The sequence below is a fragment of the Acipenser ruthenus genome, chromosome 9, assembly GCF_902713425.1.
Source record: "Acipenser ruthenus chromosome 9, fAciRut3.2 maternal haplotype, whole genome shotgun sequence".
Classification (NCBI taxonomy): Eukaryota; Metazoa; Chordata; class Actinopteri; order Acipenseriformes; family Acipenseridae; genus Acipenser; species Acipenser ruthenus.
The window spans coordinates 42,163,055-42,185,002 of record NC_081197.1 but is presented as its reverse complement, the minus strand read 5'-3'; the positions used below and the strand labels follow the sequence as shown (position 1 = coordinate 42,185,002).

Below are 21,948 nucleotides of genomic sequence, written 5' to 3'. Positions count from 1 at the left end.
CTTAGATGTGTACAGCGCCCACGTGACCTCGACAGAGCTCTCAGAATCTTGTGTAACCTTGTAGTAAATCTGGCCTACCAGAGAAAAACTAGCACACAATTGGGACCCAGCTACAACCAAACAACTTGACCTTAACCTGCAATGTGTGTTTGTGAATAATTTAAAGGAAATTCAAATTCCCCGTTTTGCAGCAATTCAGCTGGCAGGATTTTATATAAAGTAAAATATTAAACCCACACCTTTATTAAATGTCACAGCACTGCACTTTGCAATACAGCAAACGCAGTTTATTTATAAAAAACTAAGTTTCTTAAGGTAATAAAAAAATGAATAAATCAGGCACTGACATTTTACTTGAAAATCCATTCCATTTAACATTTGAACTTAATGAAAATAAGTTTGAGCAAGCACAGCTTTAATAATTCACTTTACTGCAATTGGCTTGTTTTAATGTGAGGAAGTGGTCTAACAGGAATGCTGCTGCTCCTGTCTCTGTCTGTAAACCTACATTTACATTGTTTTGATGCTGGAATGAACAGGAAGGGAGACGATGAAATAGGTGATGTATTTACTGTAGCAACCCAATAAAGGGCTTTGTCTAAATATCTGGATGACCTTCTAAAAGTAAAAATGCTAGAGACATCAAGCAAAGCATTTCCTTGAATTCAACATGTAGCTTTAAAAGTAAAAAAAATACAACCTACTGTACTAGAATATTAGTTATCTGTGGATCTCCTCATATCCCCAAGGCTCCTAATGAATACACAGTATTGAAAACAGGTTCTGACAGATACAACACTTTGAAACTCTTTTGCCTTGGTGGAAATGGTGTATTTTTTTTTGTAGGTTCCAGGTACATTAGTTATCAGAGAAGTAGCTGTGGTCATAATCCCTCCCTAGGGATACTGCAGTCAAGAAACTACACTATACACTGTAACTCTACTATTTGAATTAAGCTCCAACTGACCCCACAGGTTTTCAAACAGTTTTAGAATTTGTGTTCATTAACTGTGTGGCAAACATAGTTTCTTTCTAATATTCTTTGTGTTTAGTGATTTCTGTTTTAAATTAAACGTTTACCACAAATGTTTGCATCACGTAGAAAAGACCTACTAAAGGATGATAATACACATTAGGTACTGTAATATTTATTGGAAATTTTCTTGTTAGCTGTAGAGCCTTTAAACTTTAAAAACACAAGGATAGAGACTAGAGGCTATACATTGAACCAACCAAGAGAAATTAAAATACTTTAGTTTTTGGAATGGACGAAGATGAGCGTTTCCCGATTTAAAAGAAACTCTTTGTCATCTTAATAAGAGATTGTTTTTGAAGTATCCTTTTTACTCTGACATTTACCTTTTTTTTTAAATCCAAGAACAGATTGCAGCAGCTGGCAATTTATCAGAAAAGAGCCATTAAACAACCATTATCACAATACGCCCGAGATGATCTTACAGAAGATAACAATTTTAAAAGGTGTTGGGATGTTATTAAATTTAATAAGTTTCATGATTAAAAACATTTAAACAGAAACAAATGGATAAAATCAGCTGTAACATAACAAATAGAAATATATTTTATTTTTTTTATTTTATTTTTTTAAAGAAATGATTCCATAAATTATACAAAACAGCTTCTAGCAATATGTATTGAAGTGGAAAGGACAATCCTTTGCTGGAACAGTTGATTATCATAGAGATTAACACTATGGACGTGTATTATTTAGTTTGCATTTCACCATGTGGTAAGTGATTAGCAATGTTAAACCCAGAACAGACCAGTTGATAAACTTAATACTGCAGTTTACCACTTAGCATTTTTGTTGGTTAAACAGAATTGGTTTACTTCAAATACTAGATTAAAAAGTAAACACAAAAATCTCCCCAAAATAAAAATTAAAGTAACTAGATCAAAATCATTGTAAATATAAGTCGCTGACTTCATGACAAACACACATTAGGGGAATTATATAGTTTTTTTTGCAGAAAAAGGTCTTGATTTAAAATGTACAAAACATGGTGACTAAAGGCTTGCTCCTAGGCTGGAAGACTGAGGGTTCTGCTTGATCATCCCCAAATTGAAGAGAATTGAGGTTAAATTAATAGACAAAAAGGTGTGGTCAGGGTCGACAGTCCTGTGCATCTCCTGGATCATGAGGTGCATCGAAAAGAGCTCAAACAGCTTCTTGTTCCTCCTGCAAGCACAGGGAAATAAAGGCTTACTTCAGTAAAATTCACTCTAACTTTATTTAACACTAAACAAACAATGAGATGTCAGTGCCAACAACCGATTACACTATCTGGCCCAATGAAAAATAAAATTACAGTTTAGCCATGCTAAAGAAATATGACTGCTTCTGAGAACAAGCATAAAACTCAAAAATAGCTTTTGTTTCACATAAATTACGAACTGATTTATGCTGGCTTTTTACAATTAAAGCTGGATTTTTATTTATTTATTTTAATAGCAAGCAAGCCTCAAATCCTTTATATGATGGAATTTCTCAATACAATATTGGTTTACAGGCACTGCCTGGTATTCAAATAAAGAGTTTAAAAGTTTAAATCACATGTAAGGATATCCCACGATCTTCACAGTTATGAGATATGTTTACTTTAAAAACACACTGGGGTGCATTTGCAAGGTCAAAACAATTGTGCTGAAAAACTGTTCAACAAAAAAAAAGCAGACCTACTTTATTTTGGTGAGTTTCTGCAGGATAATGCTGATCTTTTCTAGCAGCAGGACTTCCAATTTAGGGTTTCGGAGCAGCAGTGAGAACGTTCGGAAAAATGCCTCATTACTGCAGCTTTCCAAAAATGGATTCAGCAACCCTAATGATACCAAAGCATTGGGAATAATACGTTATTTTTTACCCATTTCAAAGGCAAGAAAAAATATATATTTACAGTGTTCAGCAGCACGTTGAATCTTTAAAATATGCTTTATTCAGTAGACTTGAACTTTGTAGTCACACATGCATCCTTACAAATCAATATCAACATTTAAAAAAAATCCTTCACTTTAAAAGCAGCAATGTGACATTCGTGCAATGAAGAGGAACAGATGTTGGGTTTGAAGAGAAGTAGTACAGAGAAAAAAACAGGAAGGATAGTTAAAATGAGCCGAGTCAAAATACATAAAATATTATAGACTTGGGATTCTTACTGCCTTTCACATTAACGTAATTTAGAAACAATTTAGATGGGCAAGATTAACTTAATTTGCTTTTTAAATATCCCATATGGTAAAGTAAGCCCTATTTGGAAGTTATTTTGGCCTCCTTCTTAACTGTGTGTGTTTAATTTCACGTAGCAGGATTGCACTCGGTTCATTCCAAGTGATGACATGCAGCTGTTTACACTGTGGCGTCCTTTAAATCTGGCAGAGGTTTATGGGCTTATATGAACATAAATAAACTTCCAAAGAGGGAGGCTTGCCAGGTATAGCACATTCAGCAACAATGCACTAATATTTCTGTTTGATTAATATGACAATTCCTGTTCATTTTAATGGATACAGTTCAGTTATTTTCTTATTCAAATTAAGTCATTTTGGTTTAAAATATGCTTGCATATGAAACAAACCACACTTGAATTGTTCCATAGAAAATCTAACCACAGACCAAATACAATCTTGATTATCTTCAGAACAAAGCTCACAATCATCCTATTTTTATACCACATATAAATAAATTAAAAACAAAACTAGAAATTGAGTGTTCTTGTAAACGTAAACAAATGAGTAGCAGCTGAAATGTGGACGAAGTATATTTGAGTATGTGTGGTTAAAACATATGTGGCCATGTTTACAGGACAATAATAATAATAATAAAAAGGTGGTTGAGAGAATCAAAGAATACAGCTATGTACCAAACAGGAAGACACAGTTTCAAAGTGGCTGATCTGTATTGGGCATAGAGTAAACCAAAAAAGTCACATGACCTCAACTATTAGGAGCATCCATCTGAAACAGATTATGAAATATAACCAGTTGGAGAAATGGCAGACGTGGCAGTTTTACAATAAAATAAAATAATAATAAGGTGCTTAATAAAGGCATGTTTACAGTATATTGAAAACTGAAGTGTCTGGTACATATTGCATGTGGATGTAAAGGATGTTACAAACCAACTGTAAGTGAATATGCATTTGAACATTACAGTAAATATCTTTCAAAGACCTACAAAGAAATGATGATTTCAAAAAACAGGAAATAAACAAAATGAGGTCCAAACCCGATTTCTTTTTCAAAAGGCAACCAATGTTAGTTCACTGGCTGTTCTTTGAAGGTCTCTCCGCATACTGTTGCCTACATGCATCCTTAATTAATTAGTGTATTTAAGTTGTTGCAGAAATGAGAACAGAATTGCCCACACTTGCAGAGAAGTGTTTTAACAAAGCATGTTTGGTTTTAACTCTTAATTTTACACAAGGAAACATTATTCATTAGGTTATATAAATACATCAATAAGCAACACTTCTTTGAAACTAGTGCTTTTCTAATTAACACAATCTCACACCTTCACATGGCCTTTGAATTAAAGCACTGCAGTCTTTCTCTATAACTTGTATGGTAAAAAGGTTGTTGAAACTTTTAGGACATTTTAGAAAATTGAATACAAATAACCACTTATTTGATGCTACAGTGATCCAAAAAAAATGCTCAGGTAAATTATTCTTGATCTGGTGGTCCTCCATCCACACCTTGATTGACCTGGCTGTGTGGCATGGAGCATTGTCCTGCTGGAAAAACCAATCCTCAGAGTTGGGGAACATTGTCAGAGCAGAAGGAAGCAAGTGTTCTTCCAGGACAACCTTGTACTTGGCTTGATTCATGCGTCCTTCACAAAGACAAATCTGCCCGATTCCAGCCTTGCTGAAGCACCCCCAGATGAGTCCAATTTTCAGCTTTGCCCAACACCTGGTCGTCTAATGGTTAGACAGAGACCTGGAGAGGCCTACAAGCCACAGTGTCTCGCACCCATTGTGAAATGTGGTGGAGGATCAGTGATGATCTGGGGGTGCTTCAGCAAGGCTGGAATCGGGCAGATTTGTCTTTGTGAAGGACGCATGAATCAAGCCAAGCACAAGGTTGTCCTGGAAGAACACTTGCTTCCTTCTGCTCTGACAATGTTCCCCAACTCTGAGGATTGGTTTTTCCAGCAGGACAATGCTCCATGCCACACAGCCAGGTCAATCAAGGTGTGGATGGAGGACCACCAGATCAAGACCCTGTCATGGCCAGCCCAATCTCCAGACCTGAACCCCATTGAAAACCTCTGGAATGTGATCAAGAAGAAGATGGATGGTCACAAGCCATCAAACAAAGCCGAGCTGCTTGAATTTTTGCGCCAGGAATGGCATAAAGTCACCCAACATCAATGTGAAAGACTGGTGGAGAGCATGCCAAGACGCATGAAAGCTGTGCTTGAAAATCAGGGTTATTCCACCAAATATTGATTTCTGAACTCTTCCTAAGTTAAAACATTAGTATTGTGTTGTTTAAAAATGAATATGAACTTATTTTCTTTGCATTATTCGAGGTCTGACACTGCATCTTTTTTGTTATTTTGACCAGTTGTCATTTTCTGCAAATAAATGCTCTAAATGACAATATTTTTATTTGGAATTTGGGAGAAATGTTGTCAGTAGTTTATAGAATAAAACAAAAATGTTCATTTTACCCAAACACGTACCTATAAATAGTAAAACCAGAGAAACTGATAATTTTGCAGTGGTCTCTTAATTTTTTCCAGAGCTGTATATATAAAAAAATATATATTTATTTATTAAAGCCATGCTGGTCACTGTTTCTCAGTGGCGTTCAAAGTGAAGCAATCAATACTAATAAAAAAATCATATTTGTGTGTGGTCCACATATGTGCATCTGGTGTTTCCCTTCCATTTTAAACTAAGAAGATAATTTTACAAAACATAAAACAGTAGGTCAACACTATGACCACATAATAAATCAAGCCCTGTTTACTCAAAAGTAACAGTGCTTCTAGTTTATTTTGAAATATACAGCATCACAACAGGCACATTCTCAGTGCAATAGGGAACTGGGAGGTCCTTGAGATGGATATGTGAAAGGCTGTTTTGAAAACAAAATAATAAGAAGGTCAAAACTAATCATCCCTAAAAACATGAAGATGGTTGCATGTCATATTTATCTGTTTCTTTCTCACAAATGTGTTCATGTGGTGGCAGAACACATGAACTTCACCAATTAAATGTGAATCTAAAGGTAAAATGATAAAGGGTTTGCAGAAAATTGTTATGCTAACATAGTGAAAAAATATATATGGTTCTTAAAGCCTTTATAAATTACCCCCTTATCTCCATGTTGCATTTTATACACACACTGTACTTTCTCTCTCTCTCTCTCTATACACACACACAATCTATATATCGCTATATCTATCTATGTATATATTACACCCACCCCTCGTTATATCGGCCCTCGCTATACTGCAGATTCGGATATATTGCGGTCCTGGAACTGGCTCGCCATTTTTACTGTCTAACTGCACATACCTTAGCTGCCTTTCTACCCTGCACTCTTCACAAGAGAAAATGGCTGAACACTGATTCTGTGAGTGAACAGAATATGAATTGCAAAACATAATATAAATGAAAGAGAGATGATATATAGATAATATCACCCTGTATATTTATCTATGAAAACAAATTGGAAATGGTTCACACAAAGTTTTTTATTAAAACAGCCAACTTCAACTATTTTATATATCTGATATACATGATATTCTTTATTACTTACTCGTCTCCACGCTCATCTGCAGCAGTATGTCCAAAGCTGCAGAAAGAAGACCTTTACTGGATGTCCTGAGGTGGTTCAGAACTACAGATAAAGCCTGGTACTCGAGGAACAAAGCTTTTCCTTCATCGCTCTTTAAGTCCTTGTGTAAACTGTAAAAAGCTTGAGCCAAGTAGTCCGCTGGAAGACAATAAGGAGCAGGATTAGAGAAGGAAACACACGAATGACCGCAAAAGACTGACTTCTTCACAGGCATTAATGTTATTTACTACCCAGCTTTGAAATACATGTTATAACAAAAAAAAAAAAAAAAATGTATTGAAAAAAGTCTTTGTGGACAACATTTTAAATGTGTTTTCTGACAGAAATACAACTTAGGATTCTTTAAAACAAAAAAATACACAAATCATGATGGTACACTCCACCAATAGAGAAAGGATCAAAAATTATTTTAAAGCTAATAGAAGATGTTTGCAACCCATGGCTCAATTTAGTACTGCACTGGTAGACAAATTGAAGATCAATACAAAAGATTGGAACCTTATGCTTTGTCAGTAATATTAATTTGTACAAAAGGGGGGAACACTTAAGTACTGAAGGGATAGACATAATAAAGCGTCCAGACGTTGTGTTAATAACATGATTGGAAATATCAGTTTTAAAAGGTCTGACTGAAGCTCTCATTCAACTAGACAGAGATTTGTTTCTAAACTAAATGTGCACATCATAGATTATGGAGATTTCATAAAAAGGACTGTTCAAACCGTTCGTGACAGCATTCTGGACCCTAATAGAACACATGTTATGTAAGTAGAAGGAATGCCCCACAACACCACTAAATAGTAAAAGAATAAGCAAAGTTATATGCAATGCTATTGGCTACAACTATTTTATTCTCTTCTTTCCAAAAAGGAGTCATTCATTCAATTTTTCCTTAGACCTGTGTTGAACAAGGAAACATAAACACAGTAATAATTAAAATATGCTTTGCTTACCATCTAATTTTGCAATAGATCCCTTACAAAATCCTTACTTGTATGTTTTTTCATCTTGAACATCAACCCAGCTAAACAAACACAAGTTCTCTGTCACTAGCCAGTATGTATGGTGAAAAAATGTAACAAACAAAAAATATTCTCTAATTGTGTTTAAATACTACTACTACTACTACTACTAATAATAATAATAATAATAATAATAATAAATAAATGTAGTGGCACTGCAAACAGTTTGACTCAGGAAGTGTAAGACTGATCTTTCAGGGCTTGCATTTCAGCTGCCATACATAACCAGTTGATTATCAGTGCTGTCTTATCTGTTTTAGAAATATACAGGACTGCTTTGCAACAAATTAATGACCCTTATCGTTCAGCCTTGCAACTTAATTTGAAAAAGTTTCCAAAACTCAAGTTAGCATCTGAAGGTTTATGAGATCAGTTGAAGTCACGCAAGCTGTCCTCATGGGGATGCCTAATTATCTGAGTAAATAAACAAATACAAAATAAAATAAAATTAAAAGATTAAGTTTGGCATCAATGAGTATGCCGATTTTAATCAGAATTTTCCAAAGTGTAGTGTTTGCAGAACTAGTCCAGCTGGCATAAAATCTAGAAAAAGGAATTTGCGTGACCATAATGAATCATTCTAGAAATGCCATTCATTTTTCATTAAACTGGTTTATTAAAACAGAGTGCACAAACCATGTCAGAATCAAATGAAATCAAGTCACATGATCCAGCTTTCTCTCCAGTTCACAGAGAAGTATTAACCAGCATCCACCTACGCAAGTCATGCCTATGCAGCTTGTTCAGTGATAATACCAGACAGATCACATCTGTGAAGCCCATAAGCATCAATAGAGTACAATACAGTACTAATCATTCCAATGCTTAAAAGTAAGCTTTTCAATTTTTCATTTGCTATATTTTTAGCTTTTCTTGTCTGAGTGAAAAAGTAGGGAGAAATTGATCAAAATATTGATATTCTAGGAGTCTATTCACTTGATCTAAAATCGCCCACAGTTTGAATAAAACCCTTCCTGATAGTTCACTTATTTTTACAAACATTAATCCACCAGAGACTTACATGCACCGTTTAAAGATTGTGATCGATGACCAAAAACATTTTACAAATGATTGTTGAATAAACTTGAATCAAAGTTAGCATGAACTCTTTATATGCTTTTTCAATCTCATTCAAGTTTCATGTAACAAAACAGTCAATTGATAACAAGCGTTTTATCCTGTTACACTTCACACAGTGAAGCCCATTAGGACTATTACATGAATTGTGATACATACTATATTATATCAGGATATGCATATCACGATATGGATTGCATTGTATCTTAGTGAAAAGGTTCACCTGTTTTCCTTTGCTTTATACAATTATTCAAGTGGCCTTACCTTGTGAAATTGTTTTAAGAACTATTAGCGTTGACAAAAATCTTATACGTAGGTTAGGACTCTTGAAGAAGATTGCAGACTTTTGTTTTGCAAGGTTAGCTTGTTCTTCAGAACTTTCTAGTTCTCCTTGAATTATAGCTCCTCTGTAGATTTCTTTACCCAGTCTTCTCATAGTTGAAGTCAGAGAAGTTTGCTAAATAAAAAAAAAGAAAGAAAGAAAGAATGATGCATGTCTGCTTAGGTATAACCGGGTTGGAAACCCCGTTCCCAAAAATTTATTTTAACTAGGGGATGTATTTATCCTAATATTTTTAATGAGGAGGTTTCTTCCTTGATACTGTTTCCATATCTCCTGCAAAAATATGTTTTGTTGTCATTCTGTATAAGAAATGGTGCACATCTTGCAAAGCAATGAAGAAAATGAAGCACATACGGTACACGTGCGCATTACATCACAACTCTGCAATGGTACCTGAAAAATTAAAATTCCCTTTGCCTCAGTCAATATAAGTATAAAATACATTTCATTTCTACATCTGATCTACTGACATGAAGTGCATTTGAGAGAATTACCTGTGTTCCAATTTCTAACTGCCTTAAAGTCCAATAGATGAATTTTACCAGCAGTACGTGAAGCTTGGAGTTTACAGCTGGCATCAGATGAAGCTGCTCTGTCAGCAACGGCAACAGCTAAAATACATATAAATAAAAATGTAATGAATGCTTTTATAAATCGGACAACAAATAATTCAAGGTTTGAGGCATTTTAGATTTTAGTGGGAGCTTAAATCAGACACACTACTCACCTTTTGTACAGATAACTTATAATTAAGACTAGAATGGTTCAAACTGCTATGCAAATTCGTGAACACCAATGCATAAGCCAATATAGCACTTGCTGTGGGCACCCAGTCAAGACTTTTAATTCATCATGACCAGGATTCAAACCAGTAATATCCAGATCGTATGAGTCACAAGTTTGTACAATATTTTTAACAAACCACACACATTAGTGGTTTCTAATGTATTTTATTTTTAATGTAATTAATTTAGCTGCAGATTCTCTAAAGCAATGACAGCATGCAGATTCACTGATGAATGACAGCGATAAACACCTGGCTGTGATTATTCTGCATCCCTGTACATTAATTTTTTTTTTAAAAAATAAATAAAAATCACTACTCTCCATTGTTCTGTTATCTGTGAAAACAAAGACCATTATTGACTTAGACAAGTTAAAACATGCATGTCTTTCAGTGAAATAACAATCTGGCAACAATATAGCACAAAAGGAAATTCAATACACATGCGTCAAACCTTTGTGCATTTCTCTTGAATACAGTTGTTTGGTAAAGTGTGCTGGCCAGGCACCCTCTTGCTGTCATTTTCACCTTCAGGCACAAGATTACACAGGTGACTATCCGATATCCAGTCCATGAGGACAGCCAGCAGTTCATAAACACTGATGTTAGTGGGAACCTGCAGTTTAAACAAAGCTTCTTTGTTAGTGTTGCTTACAACCACTTTTATAAGCCCTATTGTAGGGTAATTCAAGCTGAAGTGGAACAAATTCTGGGGAGGCTTGAGCATTCAGAAATTTCAATTTAGATACAAAATAAAGAAATCATAAAACCCCACATTTGTGCAAGAAAGCAAAAACCAACCCTCCACCCCCAAAAATAAAATTAAAAACAAGGATTCACCTTGGAGGATTTAGGAAAGTCTTGGAGCTTTTCCTGTTTCTGAGGTTTTACCTCCTGCACGGCTGGTTGAATGTTTACACGGCTCTTCTGTACCATTGAGAACTCATACTTTCTCTGTAAATGAGGCAAATACAGACTCAATTCAAATGGCAATACAAAACCTAATGCTTACTATGGTCCTATTTAGCTGTATCTGATTTGGGGGGTTGCCATTTTTAATTGTTTTACAATGGATGTGTGCTTTAGCCTCAGTCCTTGGTATTTAAATTACCACAACACATGTAACATCTTCATGCATGAAAACTGAAGTAAGCATATTCAGCAAAAGTGTTGAGTCACATTAGGGATTACAGGTAAGCGGCTAGACTGAAGAAATACCAAATTAATAATACAAAACAGGAATCATCCTGTGAAACCGTTTCAACACTGTACACAAATCTAGGAAAGAAAACTCCAATCAAAACTGCAGACAACTTTTTAGTTGTAAAAAAAAAAAAAGATTACTCTAATCTAATACTGTACATCTCTGTCCATTTTTTTTTTTTTTTTTTATAGAATAAGACACAAACTATTTATCCAAGGACAGTTTCTGAAAAATTACATAGGGTTGAAATAGTTCAAATTGGGTCCAGTGTTCCTACAGTGAACCTTCTTAAAATAGGAAAAGGTAGAAGATGTGCAAAAAACTGAGATACTGGAAATAATGAGAATACCCAGTATAGTATGTTTAACAGCAATGTAATGTATTAAGATTGATAGTGTAAGAAATTTGATAAATCAAGCTATTAACAGAAAAATAGAAGTGCTGGATGTTCTCTTGACAGTGCAGACTGGGCCTGGTGTAAATTTCAGATCTGAGCTAGATCCATCGATTCACTACACTCTAGGGAGCCTATTTTATCAATTTTATCTCTGTGATAAAGAAATTCACAGCTGGATTCAAAGCATATAGCTGCTTTGGTCAGAGCTCATATTGAGGACATCTAAAATAATTACTAACAAGCATGCACTTTGATGTATATATATAAAAAAATAATAATAAAATGTACAACTAGAAATGTATACAACTGGAATATGTGGCTGAGGCGGCTTCCCAGTTTGTACCATCTTAATTACACAAGAAGCAGATTTATTATCCTAGTGCTAAAAAATACACAATGCATTTTGATATGGATTTTTTTTCTTTCCATCATAGATCCATTTAACATTATATGAAATATGTGACTAATGTGGAACGACTGCATTTTCTTACCTGTAGGTTATCTAGACGAGCTTGAACTTTTTTTGCCTGGGTTTCCAGCATTTTATTCTGTTCACTTACAGCATTTAACTGCAAACAAATAATTACTTGTTAGTTGTGTATATTAAAATGAACAATTATGCATGAAAGGGTGAGCCAACATTAAAGAGTAAGTAGCAGGGTTGCGAAAAATACTACAACTGTTTAAATAACGTAAGACCCTGACAACTTTTTACACTTAACTTTAAAGTCTGTTTCAAAGCTCGTTTCAAAATGGCTGCTCTAGTGCACTGGGTTTTGAGATCCAGTGATGTGCGAACCGGTTCCTTTGAAACTGGGTACCCGGTTCCTGCTTTGGAACCGACAAACTGGATCCAAATATCAAGGATCCAGTTCCAGAGAGTACCAATATGTTTTAATAAAAACGCTTATTAAAAATATAAAACCATTAAAATGATCAAAGACTTTTTTTCTGTCATAAATACATTTGATAACTATATTGATAAGTTTATACTTAAGAAAAAAAACACGCGCACTTAACCAGACTATACATTTGCGTTTTGTTGTCCTTGTTTTGGACTACTAACTTATCACATTTTGACGTGATGAGTTTAGTTTGACGTATTTTTTGCTCTGTGATTTTGTGGTCTTTCTAATGGTTATGATGCTGCCGTAGAACTGTAGGACTAGTGCTTGTTTATATGAATATAACATGCCCCCTCCCACCCGGTTAGGATCCGTTTCCAAAAATCTCCTCAAATGCAAATCATTATTGAGATCTGTCCTCTAAATAACTGCAGGAAGAGCGATTAAAAAAAAAAGCACTCTGGCTTTTCTGTTACGTGCCACATCACTGATCGTTTTTGCCATGATACCTGTTTAACAATAACCTTACACTGTCAGTGCACTAGAGTGGCCATTTTGAAAAGAGCTTTGAAACATACTTAAAAAAGTTAAGTGTAAAAAGTTGTCAGGATGTTAATAATGAAAAGAAAACGTTCAAGTACGTTCTTAAACAGTTGTAGCAACACCCGAGGATGTGTAACGCTACATTTTTCTGAATCCCACTACTAACTGTATGGAAGGTATGGGTTGAATACGTGATACTTAAAACAATGAAATGGCTCCATCTACTGGTTTATAATAATATTAGCATTCTCATATATTATGTATTGCTAATGACTGAAATATTGTATGCAATACACGTTTCTAAAGAGTTTCGTGTCCAACGCTGGTTACAACAGTAATTGAACACTTTTGTACTTTTTGTAAATGGAAAACAAATGTTACATTAAGAATGGCCTTTCTAAAACTTGACTGTATAAACAAAAAATCTTGCCTGCTTCTTCATAGAATCGTTCACTTCCTTTATGGTGTCAAAGGAGGATTTAAGCCTCTTGTTTTCTTTCACTTTGTCTTTCAGAGTCTCACTCAGTTGTTTTACTTCTTGGTCATGTTGCTGCAAATACAAATTGCAGCATTAAATACAAAGACATCATTATACTGTTACTTTGTCCAAGTGTATCGTAAGCTTGATTTAGGCTCTAACTTTGAGATTCTACTACAGGTACTTTTAGACAAGGCTTTTTTTCATCAGTGAAATCAATGGTATTAGGAGTACCTTTTTTCAATCTTGATAAATTAATTTAAAGATTAGACTTTTCACTTACAAGTCCCACTGGACTAATTTACCAGAAATTCAAAATATAATCCCCAACCACACACAGATAGCAACACAGGCTACTTAATGAATAAAATACTTCCCATGCTCGGCATTACAGTACAAATAAAAAAAAAAGGGAGAACAAACTATCCGGTATGTATATGTAACCTCACCCTTCAGGTGGACCCTTAAAGGTTATGAAGTCATTGTATTTTATCTTGCTCTTAATTGTATCAATACTGTGATTCTTGAAATGTATTTTTTGTTTACTGGGTAAGGGCGTCTGCTAAGTAAGAAGTAAATAAAAAAATAATAATAAAAAAAAAATATATATATATATATATATATATATATATATATATATATATATATATATATATATATATATATATATATATATATATATATATATATAAAAAGTCAAAAGTTTACATACTCCAATGGAAATTTATAATTTCTAGAAAATTCTCAAAAGCAAAAGAATTTTAGGAAAAATCTTTGAGCAAAAGTTTTGCTTTTGTGGATGAGGAAAAAAACAGTTACAAGAACTAGATGCCTAAATAGATGTACACAATGTGGAGTAGTTGTTAGGGCTCTGGACTGTTGACAGAAAAGTCCTGGGTTCAATACCTGGACACTGCTGCTATACTCTTGAGCAATGTATTGCTCCAATAAAAACCCAACTGTATAAATGGGTACCAAAATTTGTATTTAAAATAACGAATTGTAACTTGCTTTGGAAAAAAAGCATTAGCCAAATAAATTTCAACCATAGGTCGAGTATTGCATGGTGAAGGTCTTAATGGTCACAGGCCAAGGAAAAAGCCACTCTTAAGGCAACGTCACAAGGCCAAATCGCTTAAAGTTTGCAAAACAGCAGTTAAACGACGGATATGACTTCTAGTCAAAGGGTTTATGGAGTGATGAAACATAATTTGAGCTTTAATAAATAATTGTAGACATTACCTCTTGTAACTTTTTTTCCACATCCGCAAAAGCAAAACTTTTGATACAAAAGATTTTTCCTATAATTATTTGTTTGAGAAATTTCTAGAAATTATAAAATTTCCATTTGGGTATGTAAACTTTTGACTACAGCTGTGTGTGTGTGTGTGTGTGTGTGTGTGTGTGAGTGAGTGAGTGAGTGAGATAGATAGATAGATAGATAGATAATTGTATTTGAAGTTGTGGGCAAGTGTTTTAAGTTTTGGATGAATAGCCCCAATATACCAATATTTTTGGGAAAACAATCGTGCTTCCAACAAGAGAAAAATCTGATTATTTTATGTAAAAATCACTTCATGGCAGAATAGAATTGATGCTAAACAAATCCACCTTCAAGAATGCCTGGGGAAAGCAGAAATCCTTCTGCTTTCCCCATGGTGGTTAAACTGCTTCAAGACCATGTAGGAATGAGGTCATGACAAGAGGCCAAATTCAAGGGATAACTGAGCTGGAATCATTTTAAAGTAGCTGTTACCTGATATATAAATGGTTAGGAGCCAGTGCAGTGATCTCCTGCTGGCAGGATGAAACCAATCAAGTTGGTGTTCTAGGATTCAATAACGAACAGAAAATGAACCTATATGATCCTGGCAATTTAATTTAAGTTGATAACTGTGAATCAACTGCAGAATACTGCACGGAATTAACAAAGCACTTGGCAGGCAAGATCAGACTGTAATTCTTTATAAGATTCCAGATATCTAGTACAGTTTCTGTTAAAGCTAAAGATCCATTTTCATTGTACAAGACAAACAATCTTGTGTGTGACGGTCCATTACGAAACGACTCAAAGCAGACCGATCACATCTAGCACTGCTAAGGTAGATATCTAGGATGGGTTGTGACTACGACGCTAATGTATAGCAGGCAGTCAAGGGTATTGAGCCTATCGGGCGCCTGACATTGTCATGTGCTCAGTTGCATTGACCAATCAAGCTTTCGTAGTCTGCCACTTGCATTTCTGCGGTTTGTATGGTGGTAGGGTTGCAGCGATACACTAGTTATATAATGTACAGAAATGTAGTACCTGTGGCCTGACCACTAGTTGGCAAGTCGATCAGTATATGCAACACAGCAGTTTTAAATAATATGAATATATTTAGACATGCAGGATGCAATCAAGGACAGTCTGATTGGTGAAGCACGACAGCTGTATTGAATATAAACAACTTCCACATTTCAGTCTTGGTCTTTCTGCGTGAACTGAGGGAAAGCTGTGTCGCTAGACCAAAGTGAAAGACGACAAACTGGATCTAAAAGAATGCTTTTTGTTACCATAACCTGTGTAAGACGTGTTGAATTATAAGTTTAGTTGCCCTCGGCTGTTAAGATGTGGTAATACTGGCGAAACAAAAGCCAATTAAAAGTTTTGTTAATACTCCAAGTGGAGATATGATTTACTTTATTTTATGAAAGTCAAAACAAAAGATATTTGGAACCATAATAAATATTGTAAATAACACATTCACATTCTGTTTTAAATGTACCCGTTGCTTGGGCATGTGTGTTTGGTAAACCCCGGACTATAGTATTAAATGGGTCAGAAATAAAATCTGAGGGACACCACATTACAGTATATAAAATAATCTGTCAGAATATACAACATTACTACATCTACCCTACACATAGTGCTTCAGCGTGTTAAAAGTTAAGCACTATTAAATGTGATTCAATGCTAAACATAATGCTAGCGTATCAGTAAAATAAAACATACCGGTGGCCTATGCGAATTGAAATGACCCACTTCATCAACATCATTACATTTTTTAAAACTCTGAATACAACATTGAGGAAATTAAATCAGCCTTGTTTTTCAGCCATATTCGCTTTCTTCACAGCATTGGTACTTTTCATCCGATCATGGAGGTGTAGGAGTTATTCATTTTATAAAATTATGTAGGCTACTGACGGTCGCTTTATTCATCAAAAAAAACTTTCCTACTCGCGCCACGACGAATATTTCAGCAACTGCAACACAGAAACAACTATCCACCAAACACTTGAGCATCAGACTGAAGCAACTAGTTTTTTGAAAAGTCAAAGTTGTTGTCAAAATTTCTTTTTTTTTTTTTTGCAGTATGCTGTGCTGCTCTTTGTTTTAACGCACAACGCCAATCCCAATCCCCCTAAATATAACTGGCTCTAAAGCTAAAGCTCGGGCATAGAACGTGAATGACTCACTTCTTTTATCATCTGGACTTTGGTGCAGACTTCTTCCTCTACTCCTCTGATTTTACTCAAGGCATTATGTTGCTTGAGGAGCAGGGCTTCCCTCTGCAATAACTTCTGTTCACGTTCATGGAGCTGCAGTGCAAACTGTTGCTGTGCAGCACTTTCAACCTATGACAGCAGGGGTCACGCAATCAACATTTAAAAGACAATTAACACAAAGGTTTTAATCCTTAATCTCCTACTTTACCAATTTCATAAATGTGTTAAAGGATCTGATTTACTAAGCTGTTTTTTGTTTAAACAAGAAATGTTGCTGTACAGATACATCTTACAGTATGCTTGTTAATCCTTCAAAGATTTAATTTAATTATAAATATTGTGATGGATCTCTCATGTTTACTACAACTGGAGATCAGAAAGGTAAGTGTCAGTGAGCCCCTTACAAATTATCGATGTCTCGGTGGTAGGTATTAAGAAGTGAAAGTAGCTTTCTAGATCACCCACCGACACCTGTATCTTTTTCTAAGAAAGTAATACTGCCTTTAGTTATCACCACAATACTTTGGAATTATATGAGATCTATGATATAAAGCATCAACGAGGGTCATTCTTTTACTGTACTGGAAAGGAACAGAAATATTTGCTCAGCAAATTGTACCTGTAACTTCTCGTGTATAACAGCCATCTCCTCATAGATCTGACTGATCTCAGCCGGAAGAAAGCCCTGCTCCTCTGACACTCTAGGCTGGGACCTGCTTCCACCTCGTCTGGATGAAACACTAACCACCTCAGTGCACGGGTCTGTTAAAAAGGATCCTGAAGTTCTAATCAGGTTGGAAGGCAAAGTCACATCTGAAAGACATAAAAAAACACTAACTGCAAAAAGCCTGGGATTAAGAACACACAAACATATATAAATGTGTGCCAATATATTCTGACCTGTATAATAAATAAATACAATTATATATATTATATATATATATATATATATATATATATATATATATATATATATAAAAATTTCAGATGTACACAAAAGGTTTACATTATTCAACAGTTTAGCTACCTTTCTCCACACCTGAAACCTGCTTCCCACAATTTAAATATTTTGGCCAAACAGGCCTGCTCACACAGCACTTCAAGTTACGAGCATAAGTCTGTGGCATGCATAGCTACATCATCACAAATGCAACAGGGAACATGTAAAATTGGACAAGCAAGAACCAACAAAAGTTTACACTTCAAAACAATGGTATAGGTGTTATAGAAACTACTTTTGGTTTGGAGTGTTGGGGATGGGAGTACAACCTTACAAAAAAAACCAACAACAACAACACTTGACCAAAATGCCTGGTAATTAAATGGGTTAATGATTAAAATGACAGCAAACCTGTTTCAGTATATATCTGGGTGTTGGTATCTGGAACTTCACCATTGTCAGTCTCCTCTTCGCTAAATTCATCATCACTTACTGCTGGAGGTGAATTGTGAATACTATTGTTGGTCTTGTCAAGACTATAAAGAAATACAGTACATATATATATTATTCTTATTAATCTTTCCCAAGACAATGACATTACATGTTTAAATATGTAAAATCTCTGAATAAAATTATTCAACGAAGCAAAAGTTTAAAACAAAACAGTGCTGGCCCTCCTCTTTTAAAACAACCGTAAAGGCAAATGCAAATTGTCCTGGGTTGCTTTTTTTTCTTACACGTTTTCTAATGTTGAAATTAGATTTTACAGATAACTTTACTTGGCACCACATGTCTGGATGAGAGTGGCTTGTGAGAGTCCTGGTGGCTGTTACTGTAGCACAAAGATCCTTACCGATCAGAGTTGAGCTTGACTATGTTGAAGAGCTCCCGTATAGCTTTATTATAGTGCTTCCGCTCACTGTAGCTAAGCCCCGAAGTGGGAGACTTCATTGCAGATGTTAGTGTCCTTTTTTCTGGTGATGATTCTATATACAAAGCAGAAAACAGAATCGCTATAGAATGGCATATTGCAAAAATAATACAATATCATATAATGAAATACAACAAATATATTGTAGGCATTATAGGCAATTCCTTTGGCATGTGCAGGACTTCAACCTGTAATGTAGTACAACACAGGAATCACCTCCCCAGAATTTGGTCTCTTTGAGCAGAAAAGATGCAACTGGTTTGTTTTTACCACACAAATAATTTTATACATTTCTAAATGACATATTATGAAAACCAAGTCTGCCCAACCAGCTTATCAGAAAACATTTGCAGTGTGCGTTTCAATGAAAAAATACAAACATAATAGTAACAACTTTAAATAACCTTACCTGCTATGGATGAATTGTTCCCACTTCCCTGGGACATATTTACTGTGGAGCCCTAAGAATTCACAACTCATGGTTAATGATTGCTTTACACTGGTAACAAGATGCATAGAAAAACAAAAGAACTAACTCTGTTTCTGAAACTCTTCTGCAAAACTATATACCTTCATCAGTGTTGTGAAACTACACCAATAATGGATGCAGGATACTATATTTCACATCATTACAGCTAATTGGAGACAACTAAATTCTAAATAATAATAAATAATATTTAAAAAAAAAAAAAAAAAAAATCAATACATCATACGTTAACTATATTTAGGACCTGAAGTTTTCCGTTTTTATTTTTGATCACATGTCCCTTTAAACTTATTTTCAGCCGATTAAACTCAGAAAACGCTGTTAATTACAAAAAATATCACTTGTTTTTACCTTCATATCTTGACTGAGCACAGTGGTAAAGTTGGTTTGAAGATTGATATTCACAACCAACTTTATTGTGAATGTGAAGCTGACCAGTTGTGAAAATGTTCACCTTTCCTTTGACTGAAAAGCCTATAAATAGTGAAGATCCATACAATAGCCCATATTTGCGTATACTAAACATGCGTGGATGATTAAGCTTTATATTGAAACCGATACTGTCCAAACCAATGTTATTGGGAAGCTTTACTTTTTATTTCAAGAAATAGACGTGACAAATTACGCGAATTGCTCATCGCTGATCCTAATTGCATTTCATTCTTGCAGTCGCCTAGTTTACCGTTGTGCTTTTTGTTATTTTGACTCGCTGAACAGCTTTCCTGAAATATTTTCTTCTCAACATAAAATACCCAGTACGGAGTGTACACTGATAGCAAGCCCATCACTCAAAATCAACAACGACTAGTTAACATTTAAAGGGAGGCAGAGATTTGGAAAATGCAAACCGAAAAGTTCAAGCCCTAATTATATTCCACAGGTTGGACATGTTCTCTGATAGTATTAAGTTTTACATGTCAATAAACCAAGTCTGAAACAGCGTGATGCAGTATAACGTTTGTTGGCTTTTGAGTAAATCGAGATACAGTACTTTGGGAATCACACTTCCAAGATGCAAAGATTATGTTTATTTTTTTAAGAACAGTAGTAGCTCAAATATAAAATCACCTGATTAGGTATTACAATTAATGTGAAGCTTAAATTTAGTAAATACAACACGTACTGGTTTCACAGACCCCGAATGTAATGTGTCTGTGAAACCAGTCACTCTTTCTAGGATAGAAGATAACTGCCCATCTCATATAGCAAGTCAAATTAAGACAAAGATTAAGTTATTACTTTACCGTTTTTCTTCTGTGCAAATACTTGTGTTTTAACCTTTCCACCGTGGCGTCTAAAGGAGCGGTGTAGTCTCTGTCGCTCATCTTTATTTTCAGAAACCAACGTTCACCTCTTTCAAGAACATAAATAACACAGTACAAACAAAGCAGTATATCCAACCTCTGCCTCCTGGTCTAACTGTAAAAATGACGGATCAAGCTTCACTCTGTTTCCCCGGAAACCTTTTGAATTTCGAGCTGTTTTTGCCGGAAGCAGGAACAGTATACGCGTTACGTCAGATACACATGCACACGTGTGTAATTAGTCCTGCTTGCTTACTAGTGCCAATCAATTTTGGATTCATTACTGCCACCAGGTTTTTTTTAGCACGAGTAATCATAATTTTGTATGTGAGTAAATGAAAGTTGACTGTCTGTGAATGCCACACTTACATTTGTACGTATATCTTCAGTACAGTACCATTTTAGTTGTGATGCAGACATTCTTTTAGCACAGGTTACTGAGTGTATCACACTTGTGCTTCCCAAAGACTCGCTTATAGTGATGTAACTTGAAAAGGTTATTTTTTCGCATGTTATCAGGAGTATTTACATGTATCTATCAGATTCTATCTGTATGTCAATATGACATTTTCACACGAGCAGATCGTGAACGTAGGTTATAGTGATATACTTCGTCTTCTGAAAGCTCTAATTTTGTATTCATAGCCTGGCATGTGGTGAATATCAGTCTCAGACTGGCTTGTTTATTTTATGATTTACATTAGCTACAGATCGAGTATTTGCAGTTTTTGTTTGCCAGAATAGAGACATGATGTATTGATACTATAGCAATACATGTTATCGTAGAAAGGGTGGGTGCAGGAGTATACAGGTACATACTGTAATTTAAAGTGATTAGATTCGGTTTTTTCCTTTAAGGGATGGTCAAAATTCAAACACATCAAAAATGTGTCCATGCCTCAAGATCAGCTGCATGTTGTTGCTCGTGACAATTTACATTACTTTTTTTTTTTTCTCCCAATAATCCCAGATGACATTTGATGCAGAAGTGATGGTTATCTGATAAATAGTGATGCTGATGATTAGTTACTAGCCCATTTAATGATACAAGTGGAAACATACAAGTTTGACAGTTACTTTAAAATAAATACTACCTGGATTGGTGGGGTTTCAATTGCATCAGCTCATTAGTTAATTGTGGAAAAAATATGGAGTTCTTTTAACCAAAATTTATTTTATTTTGAGATGCAAGTTAGGTTTAGCAACATATTTGATTATATTATGCTTATGAACTGGATAAAGCTGGTACCAGGGCAATAAGGTATTTATTTTCATT

At 34.9% G+C, this 21,948-nt stretch overlaps 1 protein-coding gene across 2 annotated transcripts; it reads right to left on the bottom strand.

Moving 5' to 3' along the window:
* Positions 1 to 1,482: 1,482 nt before the first annotated feature.
* Positions 1,483 to 20,889, bottom strand: LOC117406169 (coiled-coil domain-containing protein 138-like). 2 transcript variants are annotated; one of them, XM_034010067.3, is made up of 15 exons: positions 20,613 to 20,889; positions 19,291 to 19,342; positions 18,804 to 18,936; positions 18,362 to 18,486; positions 17,630 to 17,823; positions 16,981 to 17,139; positions 13,471 to 13,590; positions 12,144 to 12,221; positions 10,892 to 11,005; positions 10,506 to 10,667; positions 9,762 to 9,878; positions 9,189 to 9,381; positions 6,787 to 6,963; positions 2,699 to 2,837; positions 1,483 to 2,197 (listed from the first exon to the last, which is right to left on the bottom strand). In XM_034010067.3, exons 1-15 carry the CDS (start codon positions 20,691 to 20,693, stop codon positions 2,026 to 2,028), a joined length of 2,016 nt encoding a protein of 671 aa, XP_033865958.3. In that variant the 5' UTR covers positions 20,694 to 20,889; the 3' UTR covers positions 1,483 to 2,025. The 2 variants fall into 2 exon arrangements, with proteins under 2 accessions (XP_033865958.3, XP_058886003.1); XM_059030020.1 differs by lacking the exon at positions 20,613 to 20,889 and adding an exon at positions 19,720 to 19,843.
* Between the last annotated feature and the right edge of the window lie 1,059 nt (positions 20,890 to 21,948).

Bases quoted from the DNA above. Each gene is read 5' to 3' on its own strand.
- LOC117406169 (XM_034010067.3), bottom strand. From the start codon at position 20,693: ATGAGCGACAGAGACTACACCGCTCCTTTAGACGCCACGGTGGAAAGG. The intron at 17,824-18,361 runs GTTTGCTGTCAT...TATGTCTTTCAG, and splicing joins CCAGATATATACTGAAACAG to ATGTGACTTTGCCTTCCAAC. The intron at 11,006-12,143 runs GTAAGAAAATGC...CCTCATTTACAG, and splicing joins CTCGTCTAGATAACCTACAG to AGAAAGTATGAGTTCTCAAT.